The sequence below is a fragment of the Pseudochaenichthys georgianus genome, chromosome 16 (genome assembly GCF_902827115.2).
Source record: "Pseudochaenichthys georgianus chromosome 16, fPseGeo1.2, whole genome shotgun sequence".
In the NCBI taxonomy this organism is placed as follows: Eukaryota; Metazoa; Chordata; class Actinopteri; order Perciformes; family Channichthyidae; genus Pseudochaenichthys; species Pseudochaenichthys georgianus.
The window spans coordinates 28,114,402-28,134,375 of NC_047518.2; the positions used below are offsets into that span (position 1 = coordinate 28,114,402).

The 19,974-nt window shown below is 41.1% G+C and overlaps 2 protein-coding genes across 3 annotated transcripts in view; one reads left to right on the forward strand and one right to left on the reverse strand.

The window, feature by feature from the left end:
• The window catches only part of adam22 (ADAM metallopeptidase domain 22), a 64,022-nt gene extending 53,243 nt beyond the window's left edge, over positions 1–10,779 (forward strand). The window contains exons 20-31 of one of the 2 annotated variants that reach the window (XM_034103469.2): positions 32–95; positions 240–345; positions 439–558; positions 780–948; positions 1,583–1,694; positions 2,425–2,515; positions 3,321–3,374; positions 3,776–3,967; positions 4,531–4,631; positions 5,180–5,246; positions 7,768–7,891; positions 8,073–10,779. In XM_034103469.2, the coding sequence (XP_033959360.1) occupies positions 32–95; positions 240–345; positions 439–558; positions 780–948; positions 1,583–1,694; positions 2,425–2,515; positions 3,321–3,374; positions 3,776–3,967; positions 4,531–4,631; positions 5,180–5,246; positions 7,768–7,891; positions 8,073–8,093 (1,221 nt within the window). In that variant the 3' untranslated portion in view covers positions 8,094–10,779. The remainder of the gene's footprint in view (positions 1–31; positions 96–239; positions 346–438; positions 559–779; positions 949–1,582; positions 1,695–2,424; positions 2,516–3,320; positions 3,375–3,775; positions 3,968–4,530; positions 4,632–5,179; positions 5,247–7,767; positions 7,892–8,072) is intronic. The other variant, XM_034103471.2, reaches the window with a different exon arrangement.
• A 462-nt stretch (positions 10,780–11,241) lies between these two features.
• gtpbp10 (GTP-binding protein 10 (putative)) lies at positions 11,242–19,543 on the reverse strand. Its single transcript, XM_034103472.2, has 10 exons — positions 19,390–19,543; positions 18,205–18,398; positions 17,537–17,628; positions 17,227–17,371; positions 17,041–17,114; positions 16,911–16,963; positions 16,699–16,806; positions 16,499–16,576; positions 16,178–16,301; positions 11,242–11,780 (listed from the first exon to the last, which is right to left on the reverse strand). Exons 1-10 carry the CDS (start codon positions 19,420–19,422, stop codon positions 11,560–11,562), a joined length of 1,122 nt encoding a protein of 373 aa, XP_033959363.1. The 5' UTR covers positions 19,423–19,543; the 3' UTR covers positions 11,242–11,559.
• Between the last annotated feature and the right edge of the window lie 431 nt (positions 19,544–19,974).

Genomic DNA, 19,974 nt, shown 5'->3' on the forward strand with positions numbered 1-19,974 from the left:
TCAAGGTTTGACACTATATTTCTCTCTCCAGGGTCGCTGCTTCAATGGAAGATGCAAAACCAAAGACAGACAGTGCAAGTACATCTGGGGAGAGAGTACGTGTGATATTCTTTTGTGCACATTTATTTGGTATTGACAAATCTGCAAAGACCATGAGCATCTCTGTAATAACACCTTTGGTTGAGATAAACTCCTAAAGCCATAGATGTTAATGCTCACTGTGTGTGTGTCTCCCCCAGAGGCAACAGCGGCCGATAAGTTCTGTTACGAGAAGCTGAACATCGAGGGGACAGAGAAGGGAAACTGTGGGAAGGACAAGGACACCTGGATCCAGTGTAACAAACAGTGAGCGAGACCTTCTGTGACCGAACCCTGTGCACTTCTGTTAACGTCCTATTTTCACTCTCCATAATGTTTGGCTGCATCTTTGTGTTTCAGGGATGTTCATTGTGGGTATCTGCTGTGCTCCAACATCTCCCCCTCCCCGCGACTTGGAGAGATGCAGGGAGGACTCACCTCCTTCTCAGTGGCCCGGCACAGTGCTTCTCTTGACTGCAGGTACACATCATTGAAATACATCCTGAAATATACAAAGTCAGTACGTTTTTCTCTGGAGTAGTTTGGTTCCCTCGTTCTGTATTTCTAGCTGTTAAAACGAGAAGGCACCGCTGAAAGGCTACTAGTCAACTAATTTTAACATTGGAAGGAAATATTTGTACTTTGCTGTGAGTGTTTTATCACGTTAAATGCTTTGTGAGTGACTCATGTTTGTTGTTCAGCGGGGCTCACGTGGTGATCGACGGAGACACTGACCTGGGATACGTCGAGGACGGGACGGCCTGTGGGACCGACCGCATCTGCTTCAATCACAAATGTATCCAGATCCAACAGTTCAACTTCAGCACCTGTCCCGGGTCCACTGACAAGATGGTCTGCTCCGGACACGGGGTAAACACACAAATACACACATACACGAGGGGAACAAACATATCATAACAAACAACTGTGCGACCATTTCAGCCACTCAGTGTTGTGTGTAAGTCGGATATGTCGTTTTTTATTTAGCTCCAAATAGTTAATACGGTTATTTAGGTCAGTGTTTCTTTTTTATAAGAATGCAATAGGATCAATTCAACAACAGGTTCTGACATAAAGTTGAGAAACAACCTTTATGTAATGTAATGTCTTATTTGCTTGAATGAGCTTGCTAACAATAATGTTACTTAATAAATATACAGGTTACACATTTCAAAGCATCAGCATTACTCCCTGAAACCATAAACTACACGCGGCCTTTTGAATACCATATCAACACATTCGTTATTTATGGGCAGGATGTGGGGCACATTTTTAATTGCACACTTATTTTGGTGTCACAGCACCTTTCTCTGATCAGGTGTATCCTTTTGTTCATGAATATGTTTGCATTATAAGCATACACACTTTGTTAATAATTATTTTATCAAAACATGTCACACAACAGTCTTTCCAAAACATACATCGTGCTAGTCCCTGCTATTTAGCACAACATGTACTGTGGGAGTTCAGAATGCAGGTTTTTGAATATTCTCTGTTACTGTAGGTGTGCAGCAGTGAGCTGAAGTGTGTGTGTAACCTGGGCTGGGCGGGGGAGGACTGTAACTCCACGTCTCCTCTCAGCTATCCCGTGGTCGGACCCACCGCCCCAGATTCTGGTGAGAGATGTTAACCCTCTACACAATTCAATGCCTCTCTCCTAACCTGTTTTCAGCTCACATTATCTCCACCTTTCTGTCATTCTTCTCTACTTTCTACACATCAACTCTTTCTAGCCACCTTTCACTCACTTAAAATCCCATTCACAAATATTAATTTGAAGCTTTTCTTTCTTTTTTTTTGTTTTAGCCTCTGTGCTGGGTTTCATGTCTGCTCATTAAAACCAGCTGCATTTGTATTCACTGAACCATGCATGTCATTCTTTTTTTTTGTCATTCTTTTCACACTCATTCTTTGTCGACAGGCTGATGTCTTTGACGGAGTGACTTGAGGTCAGATTTGAGTTCCTTTTCATTGTATTTGTCCTGTCTTTGATGTCATTTCCTGGTCCTCTTCCTCTCTCACCCCACCTTCAGCTTCACCTTCGTCCACTAATTCTAACCTTCATTCAGTTAAAAACAAGCAGTTTGTAATGTTGTCCTGAATGGGAACCTACTGTAGGTTCCCCTCAGAGTAGTGCTAAAGTCTGACAGCAGTTTGGTTGTTCTCGGTTTGTCCCCCCTGTTCTCCTTTGACACTTCTCCTGCTAAGTGTACTGTGTTTTTGTGTTCTGCTGCAGTGGTTTGTGGTTCATGTATCCCCTTGTGTCCCCACTATTCAGGAAACAAGAGACACACATCCAATTAACACACCGCCTCCTCCCCACTGTCCTCTCTCCCACTGTCTTAGGTTACACCAGTGCCAACATCATCATCGGGGCCATCGCAGGCTCCATCCTCTTCCTCGCCCTCATCCTGGCTGCTACAGCCTGGGGTTACAAGTGAGTCCCTCAGCCTGCACTAGTGATGCTTTATGGATCCCAAACTGTTGATTAGGACTCCAAATAGGCATCACAGGGAGAATTATAGGTTATAGGTTATGACTTGGTATATACATCCTCTGTTTTATTTATTTGATTTGTTATATACTGCATTGTCTTGTTTATGTTTCTTATGCTGGTGTTAGGTATTGTGTATCTTGTTTTATGTGTTTGTACGGCGACCTTGAGAGCCTTGAAAGGCGCCTATATAAAATAAATGAATTATTATTATTATTATTATTATTATATCATTAACAAGAAAGGAAAGACAAAAAGCAGAATTCTGCTACACAAGATTATGTTTGTTATATCTTTTTTTTCTTTTGACTTATGGAATATGTGGTAAATACTCGTGTATGCTGCTCTTGCTCTTTTGCACTTTTTGCATATCATGTATTTTGTTTTTGCTATGTTCGTAAAATGTAATTTTCTTAAATGTTTTATGTGAGGGACTGCGGATGGAAATGAGCTCAAAGCTGATCTGGCACTGTTACGCTTGATACAATTGAATGTTTTAAGTGTTCATTACTGTGCATTGTCCCTGCCAAATAAACAATTAAATAAATAAATAAACTTAAACCTTAAGGTCTTCCAATAATCATTAAACAAAGCTAGCAACAATGGACATGGGCAACGGAAATGGCTTTGTATTGAGGGGTCATGAGTCAATAAGACTGGGAGAAACTGCTATATTGTATGCAATTTAACCATTTAACCAAATATATTCTATTGTTTTTTGACTGAGAATTATCCCTACTCTTCACAGGAGCTACAAGCAGAGACGCTATGAAGAATCTGAAGTTCACCGAAGATTCTGCCGGTTTGCTCATTTAAACTTGTTTTTTGAATGTGCTGCATTTGAGTTTAATATACAATGACATGACAGTTACAAGTTTTGAGAGCAAGTGTCCTGGAAATAATGTATTTTTATACACAAAAAAAGCTAATGTTGTTTTTGTTTCCAACAGTGGTTTACATTTTTTGTCTTATGGTTAATACAATTAAATGTATATTCATTATACTAATCCAGTTGTGGCACATACTAGAAACATTTATTATATATGGCAAGTTGAAGGATATCAAAAAATACCGCTCAAAGCAAGAACAAACATTATTTTATTTGTATTTGTTGATCATCACAGATTTATAAAAGATAACTACAGTATGAAGGCTGATTACTTCTGGGATTTCATATCTAAACGCATTCTTCTGTATTTCCAGGCAAATGCCCCCAGGTGACTATGTAACAAAGCCTGGGGATGCAGACTCATTTTACAGTGACATGCCTCCGGGGGTCAGCACTAACTCCGGCTGCAGCTCCAAGAAGAGGTCAGCCTGCCGTCAGATTTGCTCCCTGTCCTTCACTCCCTCCATCCCATCCATTTCTCAGAACATCTCAGTGTTTGGCTTCAGGTGTGCCATCTCATCATCACTCATTCATTTGCTGGCAATGTGTGTGTGTGTTGGGACACTGGTGTGTTTACATCATGCTTTGTTACTATCATGGCTTTCATAATGTGCCTCATTCTGCGCACATTTTGACTTTGAATCCAAATGTTTTCAAAATGATGCACATTTTGCTAATGGAGAGTCAAGCAGAACAAATCTTGCTACTACATTTCTCATATCATGTCACTTTCAGCTGCCATGATATCGTCTCCTAATGTTGCCATCTGCTGCGATGGTGTCTTCATATTCAGCTTGTCCGTCTTCTCCACTAATGCAACCAGAGCAGAAGCGCTACATGATTTGTTGCAGCTTAGAAGGACGATGATGATCTGATAGTGTGTGTGTGTGTGTGTGTGTGTGTGTGTGTGTGTGTGTGTGTGTGTGTGTGTGTGTGTGTGTGTGTGTGTGTGTGTGTGTGTGTGTGTGTGTGTGTGTGTGTGTGTGTGTGTGTGTGTGTGTGTGTGTGTGTGTGTGTGTGTGTGTGTGTGTGTGTGTGTGTGTGTGTGTGTGTGTGTGTGTGTGTGTAGATCTAATGGCCTATCGCACTCATGGAGCGAGAGAATCCCAGATGCCAAACACATCTCTGACATCTGTGAAAATGGGCGACCGAGAAGCAACTCATGGCAAGGTAACGCACAAATCCCCACATAGTTCATACAGGGAGAGAAAACCCTTACCTCTGCTGCTCTTTTGCACTTTTGATTTGATATTTCGTTCTCAGATTTGTAAATGAACACTTTTAGAAGTGGTCTTTGTATGTAGCAAATGTGAGCAAAAGAATTGCTCTTCATTGTGTTATTTATTTGTTGTATTGTGTGTGTATATAATGCAGATTTGGTTTGTGTCTGTATGAGATGAGTTGGTGGAAAATTTGTTTTTTCCTAAGAAATTGATAAAGTTTTCTGATATAAACTAATATGATTACCTAACATCATATGGGGGCCTCAAAAAAATTAAATGTCTTGATAATTTAAGTACATTTTCTCTACAACTTATTACTTTTGCCCCTCTGTCGCCCAGTGCCTGAATGTGTTTTGAGGAAACAAACACATCACAGCCCTTCTCATGGTTCCAATTGTTCTCTCCTACCATGAATATCGCCCCCAGTTAACTATTTTGTATTTAAATGTAGATCATTGTATTTAAAGAGTGTGTTTATGTTTTGTTTCTTTACAGGAAATCTGAGTGGGAATCGTAAGAAACTGAAAGGAAAGAAGTTCCGTGCTCGCTCCAACTCCACAGAGTAAGTCCCGGCATTTTGTGAGGTCCTTGAGCATTGTACACAGGATGTACACAAATGTGAGAGTACTTCCAGCCTTGACAGGAATGAAACAGTGTCTGTGTGGCTCATTTAGGTGTATTTAACCGTGAAGGTCTAACAATGACCAGGACAGTATGTTCTATTGACCCCAGTTGTTGCGGTTACTGCATTAGGATCAATGTAATACATGTCATTAGATTAGTTGACAATAAGAACATTTCCTTATCAGTAGGTAAGTTGTATTGTGTCTGCAAAAAGATTACAACTCTTTATGCTTCCCTTCAAATGTTCCTCAAACAGAGGTATCGATTATGTTGCATCGAGCGCTGAAGGCTAGTCAAAGGATTGTACGATCACATCGTCTCTAGCAGTGTAAACTCGTTGCTCTTGTGAGACTGTACCACCCCTCTAAATCTTTACTCACCTTAAACGAGTGGTTGCATTATGCCTGTTGACTGTGGATGAACGTTATGCATTGGCTGCTTCCCAGCCTGCTGCGTTAGTGCTTCTGTTCTCACTGCCAGCATGAGACTGACTGCGAACTGCTTGGAATGAAATGTAACCAATATGCAACTGAGCCTGTGACACACCACACAGTTGTTTGTGATTTCCATGGTGCCGTTTCCATCAGAAACCACACACAGGTCTGTCCGCCATCTTCTCACCATTTTCTCAACTGCATCTTGGTGTTTGTTCAGGATATCTTTGCTCTGCTCTGCTTTCTTAAATATGTCCTCTTCCTCTCTCCTGCCCTCCACACTTGCTTATTTTCTGTCCTTTTCAATTATATTCCCTTCCTTCCTTTTCTCTCTTCTCTCCCTCCTTGTGTTGTTACCATCAACCCCCCCCCCCCCCCCCCCACCCCCTCCCACAGGTATTTAACCCCTCGCTGCAAAGAGTTTTATGATGTAACTAAATGGGTAGAAGATGTGAATAAAAACACTCAAGGACCTTACCTTAGGTATAACTTCAGGATATGCCCCGTACCCTTCATGCTTGTCTTAAGACCCTCACTTTTGGTTTGATTTGTGGCTTGGTCAAGAAAATGAACAATTACTGTAGGTCGAATCTGGACATTTTAAAGTAAAATCTCAAAGATTGAAGCAGGCATGTTCGACTTGCTGTTCCTAAAAGGGGTAGTTGGGTATTAAACTTGTTGTTTTCACTTTCCTTTTAGTTTGAGTGAAGACATTCCTTCTTTTTTGATCAGCTGCACTTTACCTTGCAGATTTTTATTTTCAGCAAATCATTCTGCAGAAAAGAAAATGGCTCTGACTGCCTGTGCAAGAGAAACATTCATTCATTCATGAAGTCATTCATCATTCTTAATTTCTCCGTATTCCCTTCTTCCACTCAGTCCCTTGCTGCATGTTGTGTGTTGTTCTGTCAGTTGTTCTGTGTGGTGACCTCACGTGCACTCCCAGTGACCTCACGTGCCTTCAGTGTGATGTCGCTCCAGAGCCAAACATATTTTGGTCCGTGTTGACGTCTTCACTGGGCTGCTGTGACAAACTATACTCCGCCACTCTGATCGTGTCAGAGGTCTATAGCTTTCTATAGCTCCCTTGTTGTTTTCAAGGGAACGTTGTAATCAAGCCACAATGTTTCCTTGAAAACAAGAAGGAAGCTCTGGCCCTGGCACTGTAGAGTTTCACCGTTTGGTTTTAAAGTAACACAATCAATCAGCACAGTAATAGACCTTGTCCAGGAGCAAACCCCTCTGCCTGCTTTCACATTTAATGAAGGACAGAAACAGTGAATTGATTGAAGACATTTTACATCAGGGAGCTCTGATTCTTGAAGTAAAGCGAAACACACATTTTCAGACTGATTCAACTGATTATTTTCAGAACTTAAATCAGCTCAAAGCAACAACAAAAAAATAGCAGCTGCTTTGGAGAAACATCTCTGTTGAATGAAGAGAAGTCACAGGCACCACATGGGGCAGGTTCACTGGACAGGATCTCCCCCTGACTCTCTGTTTCTCACCCAGCACCGGTCTGGTCTGTCGTCCCAGTCCCCTCATCATACTCACTGCTCCCAGCATTCCTCATTTAAACACTGATCCTACATTTTTACAAATACACACTGGTTCAATAGAAGTATCTTCTCCAAATCCTGGCATGGTGTGTGTCGGTAATGCTGTGGCAGGTGAAGCATGTGAGTTGCAGGAAACTCGGACTATGCCCACACCGCTGCTGGGAACCATGCACTGTGAACAGAGGTTGCCCCTAAAAGCTGAGCTATGTGTTTAAAAGATGACATGGTCTGTCTGTCTCTGTGCTTTTGGGGAGCAGCAGTGAAAGCTTTTAAGACCAACCTCTCTCCAAAAGAAGGTGAAAACTAGAGCAGCTGAAGGAGGATGTTGCCCAAAGCCACAGATCTAACATTAGCTCCTGAGTCTTGCCTCATTTATCCATCTGTGTCTTTGGCCAACTTAATCCTAAACCAACCAGAACATAAGAGGCACTTTATTAATAATGCCACTTCCTCTTTTCCTCAGGACGCTGTCCCCTGCCAAGTCTCCCACTTCCTCTACAGGATCTATTGCATCCAGCAGGAGATACCCTTACCCCATGCCCCCCCTCCCCGATGACCAGAGGAAAGCCAACAGGCAGAGTGCCAGGGCAAGTGTCAATCATTACATATTACATCATTTAAAGACAGAAAACCCTGTCAGATTAACTTTGTTACATTATGTCATGAAATGCTCAAATAAGACTATTGGTGAACACATGTTAATGTCTTCTTTCTTTCTGTCTTCCCCATCCCTCTCTCTTTCCTGTGCTTTCCCCTTTATCTCCTCAGCTGTGGGAGACATCGATATAACCGCCTTCTTATCCGCTCTGCAAAAGATCTCAAGGAATTACACTTGTGTCTCCTTTTCTATGAATGAAAAACACAAAAACGAAACAAAATTGACTCTAAACGATTTAAGAGAAATGGAGAGAAAGCCCCCCACTGGAGTGGAAATAGGCAACGGTGTGTGTGAGTGAGTGTGTACAAGCATCTCCGAGGCTTTTCTCGCCACACGGCGTCATTCAGCGGGTGACCATGCGGATTGCCGGCGGAGAAACCAGCTCCACATCCACTCCAGATCAGCTGGAGCTCAGACTGAGCTGTTCCTGTCTGCTCAGGCCTCATTTATGGGGCTGGAAACCCCCCCCCCCGACCCCCAACCTTACCTTACACCTCACACAACCTCTTTACATCCCCTCTCGTCATACCCACTTCAACGCCACTTCCCCGTGTTTTGACCTCCTCTCTAAAAGGAGCAGTGGAGCCAGGAGCAGGTCATCGTATCACTCTGCACCTCTGGATCATTCTGACGCACGTGAATCACTGTAGAAACTCCAACACTGTATGCATGAGACAACCCTGTTTATTACAACCTCCTCCTACTGAAGAGACGAGAAGAACCCAAGTCTGATCTGAGAGGAAAGCATGCGAGGGGGCAGTGATTTTAATACTTTCTGTAGGCTTAGGCACTTTCTCTCCACCATAGGTAACCCATATAGTATCACCAGTTATAGCCCATAACCCCCTGACCCCACCCTGCTCCTCCTGCCCCTCGGTTTGTTTGTGCTGTGTACATATGTACAGTGAAAATACACACAGAGTATGTTTTTTGCTTTTATTTTGACAATAGAGTCGTCTCTTCCTGCTGTATTGTGTTGTAGACAGAAGCGGATTCTCTGTAGAAAAGCGTAAGACGTAAGGCTCGTTCTTCTGTCTGTGTTTCTATTTTTCGTCCTCTTGTTTTTCACTCCTCTGGCTTTTTTCTGTGTGATTGTGGCCTCGATAGCTTTCTCCATCCACAGCAGAATGTAAAGGTGTTTTTTTTACATTATCTTAGCACTGGTTTTTATTCATCTCTGGGAGAAATACACAAACATCCAGTAATAACTGAGGATTATTTGAGTGGATTGTGGCACATTAAGAGTGTTGATGAGTATTATTTAGGAAGAATGCAATAGTTTTTTGTGCCATTCCTGAGAGAAATGAATGGGATGTGTTTGGTGTAGTTATAGGCGTGCCAATTTTCACTCATTTTTGGAAATTCACCATTGATAATGTTAAGATGTGTTTAGTTCCCTAAGTTCTACATTTGGAGGTTTTTGAGGCCAACATGCTCCTTTTTCTACAATAGGCAGCACACGAGGTGGCTCAGATGAGATGTGAGAATAACATGAGTGCGGATGATGACCTGAATAGGACAAGGAATCTGGAAACTGATTGAAATGTGCATTTTGGATTTAGCTGTATTGATTGAGATATTTAGCCTTGTAAATGATTAACTATGCTGTACAGTGCTTGCTGTTTGAGCTTGTGAAGACCGACAGCATGACAGTTCTATAATCAAATTAAGTTATTTCTCTGGTAGGCTATTTGTGAGACCATAACGGTAAACAAGCATGTCACTGAAGGACTTTTTTTCTACATCATTGCCTTTTTGCTGTTGTCCAAATTTTTTTTTCGTACAGTAAGCAAATTCATGGCAGAAAGTCGCAGGGTCTAAACATTATTGAGAATGGAGGACACCGTTTTTGTGCTGATTTAACTATTTAAGGTGGACTTTGGAAATGTCCCCAAAAGCAATTTATTTGTACAGTTACGACTCATTGGTCTACCTTGTGTAGAAATTGTCGTCTCAAGGCCTCCTGTTCGTCATTTTACCGTTGTTTCGTTTTTGTTCAGGTGTGGGCACTTGTTCATTTGTAATTCATGTATGCATTAGGACTGTATAGGTAATACGATCTTTACAATATTGGACTAATATTGCTACTAGTATCTTTTTTATTAAGTACCTTTGTAATGTTCACTGTTTTCTCAGCGTTATGTACAGCAACGATTCAAACTGTTATTAAGTGCATTATTGTAATTATGCGTGTTGATGAGTTTGAATGGAGTTTTTCATTTTAAACACATGTCCCGGGGCCAATAGAAGCGCCAGTTACTCTGGCATTTTCTCATCGGTATCATATAAGGTTTGGACACACATAATGATGTAAGTGAAGTCTGTATGGGCTCATGATTTGCCTTTTACCTGAGCTTTCTTGTCTTTGCTCTGGTCTTCTTAAAGTGTGTTTAAGTGTCCCAGGGCTGCAGAGAGCCTTATCTCAGAGCTCTTGAGAAACATTTGTACCATCATACTGTGCTACAGCGAGACATCTGTCCTGTTGGTATGTACGGTGCACTGTGCTACTCTGAGGACTCTCCGCTCAGGATGGGACCGCGCAGGCTGCCGTGATTTCTGTCAAATGTCCAAACGTCTCCTCTTGAATGTATTCATGCACCGCCCAGCATCCACCATGTGGTCCCATCCTGCCCGACACATCAGCACTCTGCAGGAACCTTGAAGCCACCCACACTCGTTTAAATATAAATACTGCAGTTGCTGTGTTTTACTTCACCCCTTTTTTTCTTTTTGCCTGTATGCTGTACAGACTTATGATGCAAAAATCAATCCTCATATTTTTTTCCTCTTAATTATTCTATATTATTGTAATATATTTAATATAAAATAAAACTTTCATCAACACATCCGTCTGTGGATATTTCTAACTTCAGACTGTACTTCTTGTATCAAAACTTGCTTTATTAATTAATTTGTATTACACAATATAACAGGATGCACTGATCCACTGCTTTAGCTAACTAAGGTTCAGCGTTCCTCTCTTCCTAACATTCATTCAGATAAAGCAGGTTAAGATTTGACGCCACAATAACACCCGGGCTCTTGTTACCTTACAGTTCAAATATTTTAAACTTGGGAGGAAAAAGGAGAGCTCTAGTATTGGATACGTACTCTGTTTTGGAAGATACCCAGGGTCGAGGTTTGTGGACCAGTAATGAAAAAAAAGTTGGATCAGTGCATCCCCACAACACAACAAATAAATACAAACTTGATCTTTGTGAACAATCTGGTGAAATATAATTAAATGTATCTGGCTCAAAACATAGTGCTGCTTTTGCATTTGATGGTCAACATACTTTAATTGGTTAAGTATGTAAATCTGTTGCATCGTTACTCAATAAAGGGACCATGTTGACTGAGGCTTAGATTTTGATAACCTTCGACCAGCAAGCAAATATTCAAAGCACAGGTCAACCCTTTGAGCCACATTGGATGTTTTGACTTCCAGGGACAGTTCTGCGCTGAAAGCCGCATTTTCTGTTTCCACAGGGCTTTCTCAGGAGACACCGTTCCCCTGGCTTTAAGCTTTATGTGGTTTGAAACTTTTTTGGAAGCAACCCATCCGTCATTGTCCAGCAGAAATGCTGCCCAAGTTCTTTATATAGACGTGTGTGAGTTGTGCTTCAGTGTCTGCAGTGTCTGCAGTCTCTGCAGATGGACGTCTTTATTTTCCATTGCATCGTCTTCATCGAGGGATTCCCGCATGCAACTTTTCAAATGGTCGATACCGGACCCCATGAGGGCCGAGACAGGAACCACGTGTCTGAAGGTCATGTAGTTCTTCGGTATCATGTCATCAGCAAGCAGATGAGAGAACTCTAAAGGAAGGAGAGATAACATAATTCATATTCACTTCATTTTAGGGCTGCTACTATGTTTATTTTCTTTATCAATTATCTTCTCATTATATTCTAGATTTATTGTTTGGTCTACAAAATATCTTCCAAGGCTCAAAACCTAAAGATATCTGATTACGCTTCTTATAAAAAAGAAAAACCGAGGATATAGCAATGATCTTATAAATAGTTGCAGAAAATAGTTCTACACTAAAACACAATAACCCTAAGACATTAAGTTGAGTAAAAATGTGCATTTTGTAATGTTATTACATATCGAGATGGTATAGCATTAAGCGTGTTAGCATTTAATACACTTGTTTTCTGCGTCTTATAAACAGTTATTCATAAATTAATGGACCTTTAATATTTGCTTGAGTTTCAAAGGGCTTGGGTTGTTTGTATATTATGACAGGGCACTTTTCCCCTGCATTCAGCCTAATGGTGATTGTTATAGCACCATTGTTACATTATGTTGGTTTCAGTTCAATATTCTTCATGAAATATTATACATTTTGTTTTCATATTCACTGATTATATCCATCTTCTGAATAAGACAATTATCGTCATTGGCAAATGTCTCACATCCTAGAATTCCATAATTCGCAGAGGACGTTGGTAAATCGCTACCTATTTTGGGATCTTAAAGAGCCTGTGACAGCATCCCAACAACTGTTGTGCAATGAAATATTGGGCTATTAGCAGGGCCGGACTGGGACAATAAGTCAGGCCGGGAATTATACACCCAGCCAGGCCACAACCAGTTTTCTTTTGTGCCATTTTCCTGGATTTATTTGTCAATATTTACAGCGTTGCTGCCCATAGTGATAGCCCTAAACTTTAAATCTACTACCCCAGAATAAACATATGGACATGGGTTACTATTTAAAAAAAATGTGCAAATCTATTTAGGAACCTATCCATATGAACATATTTTAAGTGGAGGTGGACCTCAAATCCTCTAGGGGGGTCTGGGGGCATGCTCCCCCGGTAAGAATTTTTTTTAAATGTTGGACTTAAATGCATCAATCTGGTGCACTTTGAGGGGGAAATAAAGAGACTACACTCATATGAAACAGAACTGTATACATTTAAATAATCATAAAATCATAAGAACATGGCCATAACCAATAACATACCATATCCAATATGAAAAACTTGTTTATTTATTTGTTTTTGGTTCATTTATAGTTGTGAGTGTGTCTGGGCTCCTGAACCAGCCTCTCCCGTCTCCCCCCTGCTCCTCTTTGAGGCAGCAGCAAAGACTAGTTTTAGCTCTCAATAAGTTTCTAAAGTGTATCTTACCTTTTTTCAGCTAGTTAACATTTTTTTTTATTATTCATGCATATTTTACTAATCACTCCCCCCTCAAATGGAAATATGTGTTTACATAAATGGTGACCAAACCGTTTGAGACCCACAGAGAACTTAGACTAAGTTAACTATCTAAACACTCAGAGTCCTTTACCTCACCTGAGCTGTAGTTATCAGTCTCAGTCTGACAGCAGAGGACTCTCCCCCCACCTTGTTGACAGCTCATTATATCCGTTAGCGCAGCTAGCACCAGATGCTAACAACAACAATACACGTAACCGGTGCGCGCGCTTTCTCTCTCGCTCGCGCCACACATACACACCCTCCCGAGCTTGAATGACACACAGAGAGAGACCAATCGAGGGTGTGATCTGTATGCAAGTGGCCATGTCGGCAGGCCACATCATGTAGACATCCAGTCACCCTCTGTGAGGCAGAGTCAGACCCACATTTGCGCAGCGTTGCGTTCACAAAGTATACATAAAAAAAAAAATTCCTCAGGCCAGCAGGCCACTTAACAGGCCAGGCCATCGGGAAAACTCCCGGTCCTCCCGATGGCCAGTCCGGGCCTGGCTACTAGTCATCTCGAACCGTCAGTTTAAAAAAGAAGGTGCGATAACGTTCCGATAAATATCAATAATTTCGAACATCGCGGGGAAATTCCTTCGACTCCTTTTGAAGTTTTGGGGGAAGCCGGAAGTGACGTCAATGCGGGATCGCTTCACTGTGCGGCGAGAGAGCCAAACACGGACAAAGTGTGTTGTCATGCGTAGAAATGGTGAATTACTGAGTTTAGGCACGTTAATAACGTTTTAATGAAGTTGACTACAGTATATTCATATTTGTCAGTGCTTTCATGTCAATTCGGCAAACATAAACATAAATGATCGTGGTGAAGATGATGATTACATTAGGATTAAAAATCGGTAGTGAGAGCTACTGAATTTCCTCCCGTAGGATGTGTGATATAAAAACAAATCGATTATTTTTGTAGTTGTAAACTCAAGTGGATGAAACTACATTTATTAGTGCATTCATGTCAATTCGGCGAACATATGATACATTAGATGATCGTGAGGATGATGATTAAAAATCGTTTGTTTGAGCCGGTCTGCATTTCCTGATGAGAAAACAACCCGATGCTTTTTGTAGTTGTACACCAACATGGATTAAACGTGTGTTTTTTTTACCACAATGTTGGGGAAATTAATGGATAAAATGCACGGATTATTATTATTATTATTATTCCCACTCCGATCGGGACACTAGGTCCACCGTTTCCCCGCAGCGAGGCTCCCCCCGTTGACAGTTTACGTGGGCTGGGTGCAGTGGCGGACTGGTACCGAAGTGGGCCGGTCGGATAAGTCACTAACACATCCCCCATAGGCGGCGCGTGAGGCTCAGATTTGGGAAGGCTAAATAACTTTTTTTACCTGACGCTGCCCGCCTCCGGCGTCTATAGAAAAGAGATCAACTCAGTGTGCGGAGTTTAAATCTATCAAGTCATATTACAGGATAAAGGAAATACAGTTTAAACTGCTGTATGCAGAGAAGACGCCGACGTGTCGCACTTATCATTCATATTACATCATCAATCAGATCGTGTCTTGCCTTGGGCAAGACACTTCACCTGAACTTGCTCCTGTGGGTATTGTCCACAGTATCTGACCATTGCATGTATGATATATGTGTAATGTGTGTATGTAAAAGCGCTTTGAGTCATTGAAAAAGCGCTATAATAAATGTAAGGAATTATTATTTATATAATATCATAATATATCATATATTTCCTTATCTGAGTCAGCTGAGCCGTATCTGGCCGTGCAACACTTACAGTGTCACATACTGTATGCAGAAGTATTATTTTAAGCAACACATTATGTTGACGAAACACTCGAGTCAAATGTAATTAAAGTCAGATCCACTCGTGTCTTAGATGGGGCAGTGATATCATAAAACTATACGCTTTCAAACACTCGGTAGGCCTAGTTATTTTTTAACCAGTTGTTCTGTATTCACCTTGCAGGTGCAACTCTGTGGCTTGTATCCTGGATTATATGTTTAAGTCATGGATGTTTAAAGCTCATATTTGTCTAATATTAGTTTACTTTTCATTAATGAAGTATGACGCTGCGCTGTCAGTACACTTGTCCCTGTTTGTGATTGGTCAAATGTAGCTAACCCCGCCCCTTTCACGTGAACGCGCTCTCAGCTGGAGAGAGAAACCCTGGCTTGATTTACCGAGTTAATAACCAGCGTCGTAGGACCGCTTAGCGAGATCTCGTTTGTTAGTTTGTTGTTGTTAGTTAGTTTGTTACTCAAACATATCCAGGGTCTGTTGAACTGGCTTCGTAGCACAGGGCACAGGTGGCTAGCAGCGCTAATGTCAAAGACACAGACATTATACATTATATTTGTATTTTACCAGGATGCAGTGACACAAATATTTGGGAAGGCTTAGCCTTCCCTAGCCTACAGCACCCGCCGCCCCTGACATCCCCCACTCCCCCCGTTGACAATTTACTAGCGGTACCGAAGTGGGCCGGTCGAGAGTCCCGGGATGATTTTTAGTCCCATTCCACCACTGGCTACATGACCGTATGATCGCCCATATTGACGCACCTAATTCCTAAACTTCTAACAGATCAACATAAACCGATCCTTCAGCCTCATATGAGCTCTCAGACACGTTCAAAATTAAACTGTCATCGCTGTCTGAGCTTGCTGCTGTGTGCGCCATCGTGCGTTTACATGCAGAAACTGGGATCCTGAACGGTGCAGCTGGAGCGCTGTGCCCGCAATGACGTCACACATCATTTGGCGGGACTTGAAGAATCCCCGAGAAGATCCAGAAAATGGTCAACATTGAAGGCAGATTAATGGTTATCAAAGTACAAATATCCAAAATCAGTTCAGTAACGGTTTTCAAGGGGACAATATTTACTCAAATTGATGGGTTTGGATGATGGGGGAAACTCGTGTCACAGGCTCTTTAAGGCAAAAGAGTTGTCTATGTTGAACTACATCTCATTCAAATATAAAGCTATTAAATAAGCCAAATTTACCGGCTGGATTTTGTAGTTGCTCCTTCAGCTCTGCAAATTTGTCCTCAGCGTCAGGCAGGTCCATTTTGTTCACCACCAGTAGAGCAGGCTTCGACACAAGCTCCTCTTTGAACAACTCCAACTCCTTGAGTCCGTGGTGAGAGAGGAGGAGGGGAGATAAAGAAATATTTATGGCATGAGATGGATGGATGAGGCGTCAAGTGAAAGAAAGGAAAGGTCAAAAAAGTTCTAAAGATGTATGCAACTCTTTATTTACAATAAGAGCTTTATTAGAAATATTTTAGGATATGTTTTGAACAAAAGTCGTATCATCAGTCTCACCTTGGTTAGAAGTTGAATGGCTTCAAAGGCCGACCTAAACGGTGTTTTACTTGCCAGCTGGAACCCGGAAATATCCACCTGCAGCCAGAAAAAAGAAAACATCTGGTTATTCTGACCACATTTGAGGCGGGTTGCATGTTTTCCTCAAATCGTATACACATGTAGTTTTCAACGTATGACTTATTTCAGTCACAACGCACCACAAACATGAGCTGCTTGGTCCTCTCCACGTGTTTGAGGAACTTGTGGCCCATGCCTTTGTTTATGTGAGCTCCCTCAATCAGGCCTGGCAGATCCGCAACAGAAATCTGCCAAAAATACAAAAAGAAATATGAAGACCCTCACTAAATAAGGGGAAACTAGAAAAATAGACAAATCAAGTGATACGTAAAAACAAAATACATTCCCATACCTGTTTGTAATCTTTATACATCAGTTTGCCGATCTCCGGCCTCAAAGTTGTGACTGTAAAATGACAAATAGATTTTAGAAACGCAACAAAAAAAAGATCACAGTATACATCCGCAATATTTTGTACTCACAAGCATAGTCGGCAATCTGAGGAGTTGCATTAGACATGGCAGTCAGGAGAGAGGACTTCCCTGCATTTGGGTACCTGACGGTGAATCAACACCAAGAACATCAGATATTAAAGAGAAATATGTGTGCCAAGTGGAGTCTCATATGAAATAAACTAAATGTTAAGTCATGTGTGTTTCTGCTGTCACCCAACAAGGCCCAGGTCCGCGATGAGTTTGAGATCCAGCCGTATCTGTTTGATCTGACCCTTAGTGGGCTCGAAGGCAGAGTGGAAGGAGCCTCCGTATCCTCCTTTGGCCACCTTCAGACGGTCACCCTCAGCATTCAGGTCACCTTGGAAGGACAGGGTTGAAAAGTAACATTTAGTTTTCATTTGCTTTGCCTCTCCTATCTGATACTGATGTTCTGCCACATATGATGTTCTTACTGTACCTCCACAAATACAACGATGAAAATGCATTGGACAACATGTAGGAGGTGTACAAAAGTTTTACATACCAACTATTTTGCCATCATCAGCGGTGACTGTGACACCAACAGGAGCCAATATCTCCTTATCCTCCCCCCTCTCTCCTTTCAGTGCTCGGACGCTGTCAATAAATACAGTTCACACACTCAATACACAAAACAGCCCTTAGCACCTGTGACATGACATGTTTACGTTTTTTTTTGTCAATGTATTGAACATGTCAGAAACAAACAACAATAATAATAATATCTATTTTTTTCTTATAATAATCATTATAAAAAAGACAAAAAAAAACGTTCAAGGTACAGAAAAATAAAAATAAGTTCTCAAATAGTCTCAGTCTCTGTCATGTTCAACAGGGGCAAGAAGAAGCTTAAAACTACTTTTCTGGTCCTACCCCCTCTAGCATACATTTTTCTTGAAGATAAAAGTCATCAGCATCATGTTCGTCATGTTTTAAACAAATATATATATATTTTTTTACAAAACAATCAAAAATAAATAACTTTGACTTTACAGATCCTGCGCATAACCATTCATGATTTGGCTTCTAAATAATAGTTTTAGTTTAGATAAATATAAAGTTTTAGATAAAGATTTAAGTCGTCAGCTTATGTCAATGATTGGTGAATGAGCGCCACAACATATATTCTGATGTGACACTATGAGAGAGGAAACTTCATTTGTAGAAACAAACCTGCTGTTGGCTCCTGCTCCGGCCAAAAAACGTTTCTGGGGGTACTTGTCCTTGACCTTCTTCAAGGTCACTTTTTTTGAAGCCACCACCCAAACATCCCCCCCGTTTCCTCCATGTCCCCCGAGACGGGGAAGACCCATTCCCCCACTGCCTCCTCGGACGTACAAACGTAGGTTATCCACAAAGTTTCCATACTGTAGGAGGCAGAGAAATACAGTGATAAGATCTACTAAATGTGTGGGAGAAACTTTAGAGACAAAGCCATTCATAAACAGCTCCCTTCAAAACGGGTAAGCTAAACTACTGAAATGTTAATATTTTAATAAACAACATATACTGAGATGTGGTAGCATTGTGAGAAAGGGAAGACTGGCCGAAAGAGATACTGTAGGATTACACAATGGCCATAGTCAGTTACTTTTAACTACTAGTAATAATGCGAGTGATTAAAACAATTAAAAATGCAGGTGTTTATTGTATTGGTTTAGTAAAAGATCCCAAGCAGTTTTACTTTTTAAATAAAAGACAACAACGGGAAGTGTGGCGCAGTGGATAGAGCGTTGGTGTTCGGATCAAGGGAGCACAGGTTCAAACCCCACTGCAGTCAGCATGTCGTTGTGTCCCTGAGACACTTCACCCTAAATGGCTCCTGTGGGGATCGCCCACAGTATTGAGTATGTAAGTCGCTTTGGATAAAAGCGTCTAACAAGTAACATGTAATGGAAGTCTTAGGCATGTTTAAGTCTAGATGTGAATGAACTTCTAAAAGTACTTTTTACTTACAGCATCTGAGTTTGCATGTCAACACATCCAACAGGATTTGATAGCATTGTTTAGTCAAACGATACATTAATAGTTTATTTGAATAATGAGAAAATGAAATCACCAATTAGGAAAATAACAGAGATGACACACACTATTTCCAAGGACAGACATGAATTTTCATACATAAAAAGATATCCTTATTGTCATTGCATTGCTAGCATCATATAAATATTAAACGTTTAGGAAAAATATGAAAATAAAGGCTACAGAGACACTGCAAGTCAGTCAATGTTTTGACAGCAGTTAGCAAGAGGTAGCTAACAGTTGCTTAACTGCCAATGTCACCATAACAGTGGTTAGTAAACAGACACTTTTGAAACGTTAGCATGTTATTTACATAATGAATGCTACAGTACTTACTTTCCGGAAGAGGATTCTACTTAACTGGACCATCTTCAGGGGCGTTTATTGCCACTTTTGTGTTGTTGACTGAGCTAGCGGCTAGGTTCACATGTGTTTGTATGAAGGACCGGAAGTGTTTAGGTTATCTCATAGCCCATTGGATCATGAGGCAAATAGGCGGGTTTCCGCAAGGCTGAGTGACAGCTGCTTTTTGTGCATATATATAAACAAAGCAATGACGTGATGTTCTCGTGAGATTTCATGCTGTTGAATCACAAGATTTACCACAACAACCCTTAACCTAATTTTTTGAATCTATTGTTGTATAGAAGTTGCACATGTCATCTGCTTTGTATTTATTTAAGCTACAAGCCATATCATAATAGTGCTATTTAGGCGTTGTGAAATGTCTATATGGATTAAAGGTAGGCGGTTTTGTCAGGAGGAACACTGAGGGTTTCCTCTCTATACAGTCCAAATGTAGCCTACTTGTTTAAGTATATGGATAATGTTTAATTGGTAGGCTTAATCTGAGAAAAGCAAAATCACTAAGATGCTGTCCAACAATATGTTGGGATTTAAAACATATATCAACCCTTTAAA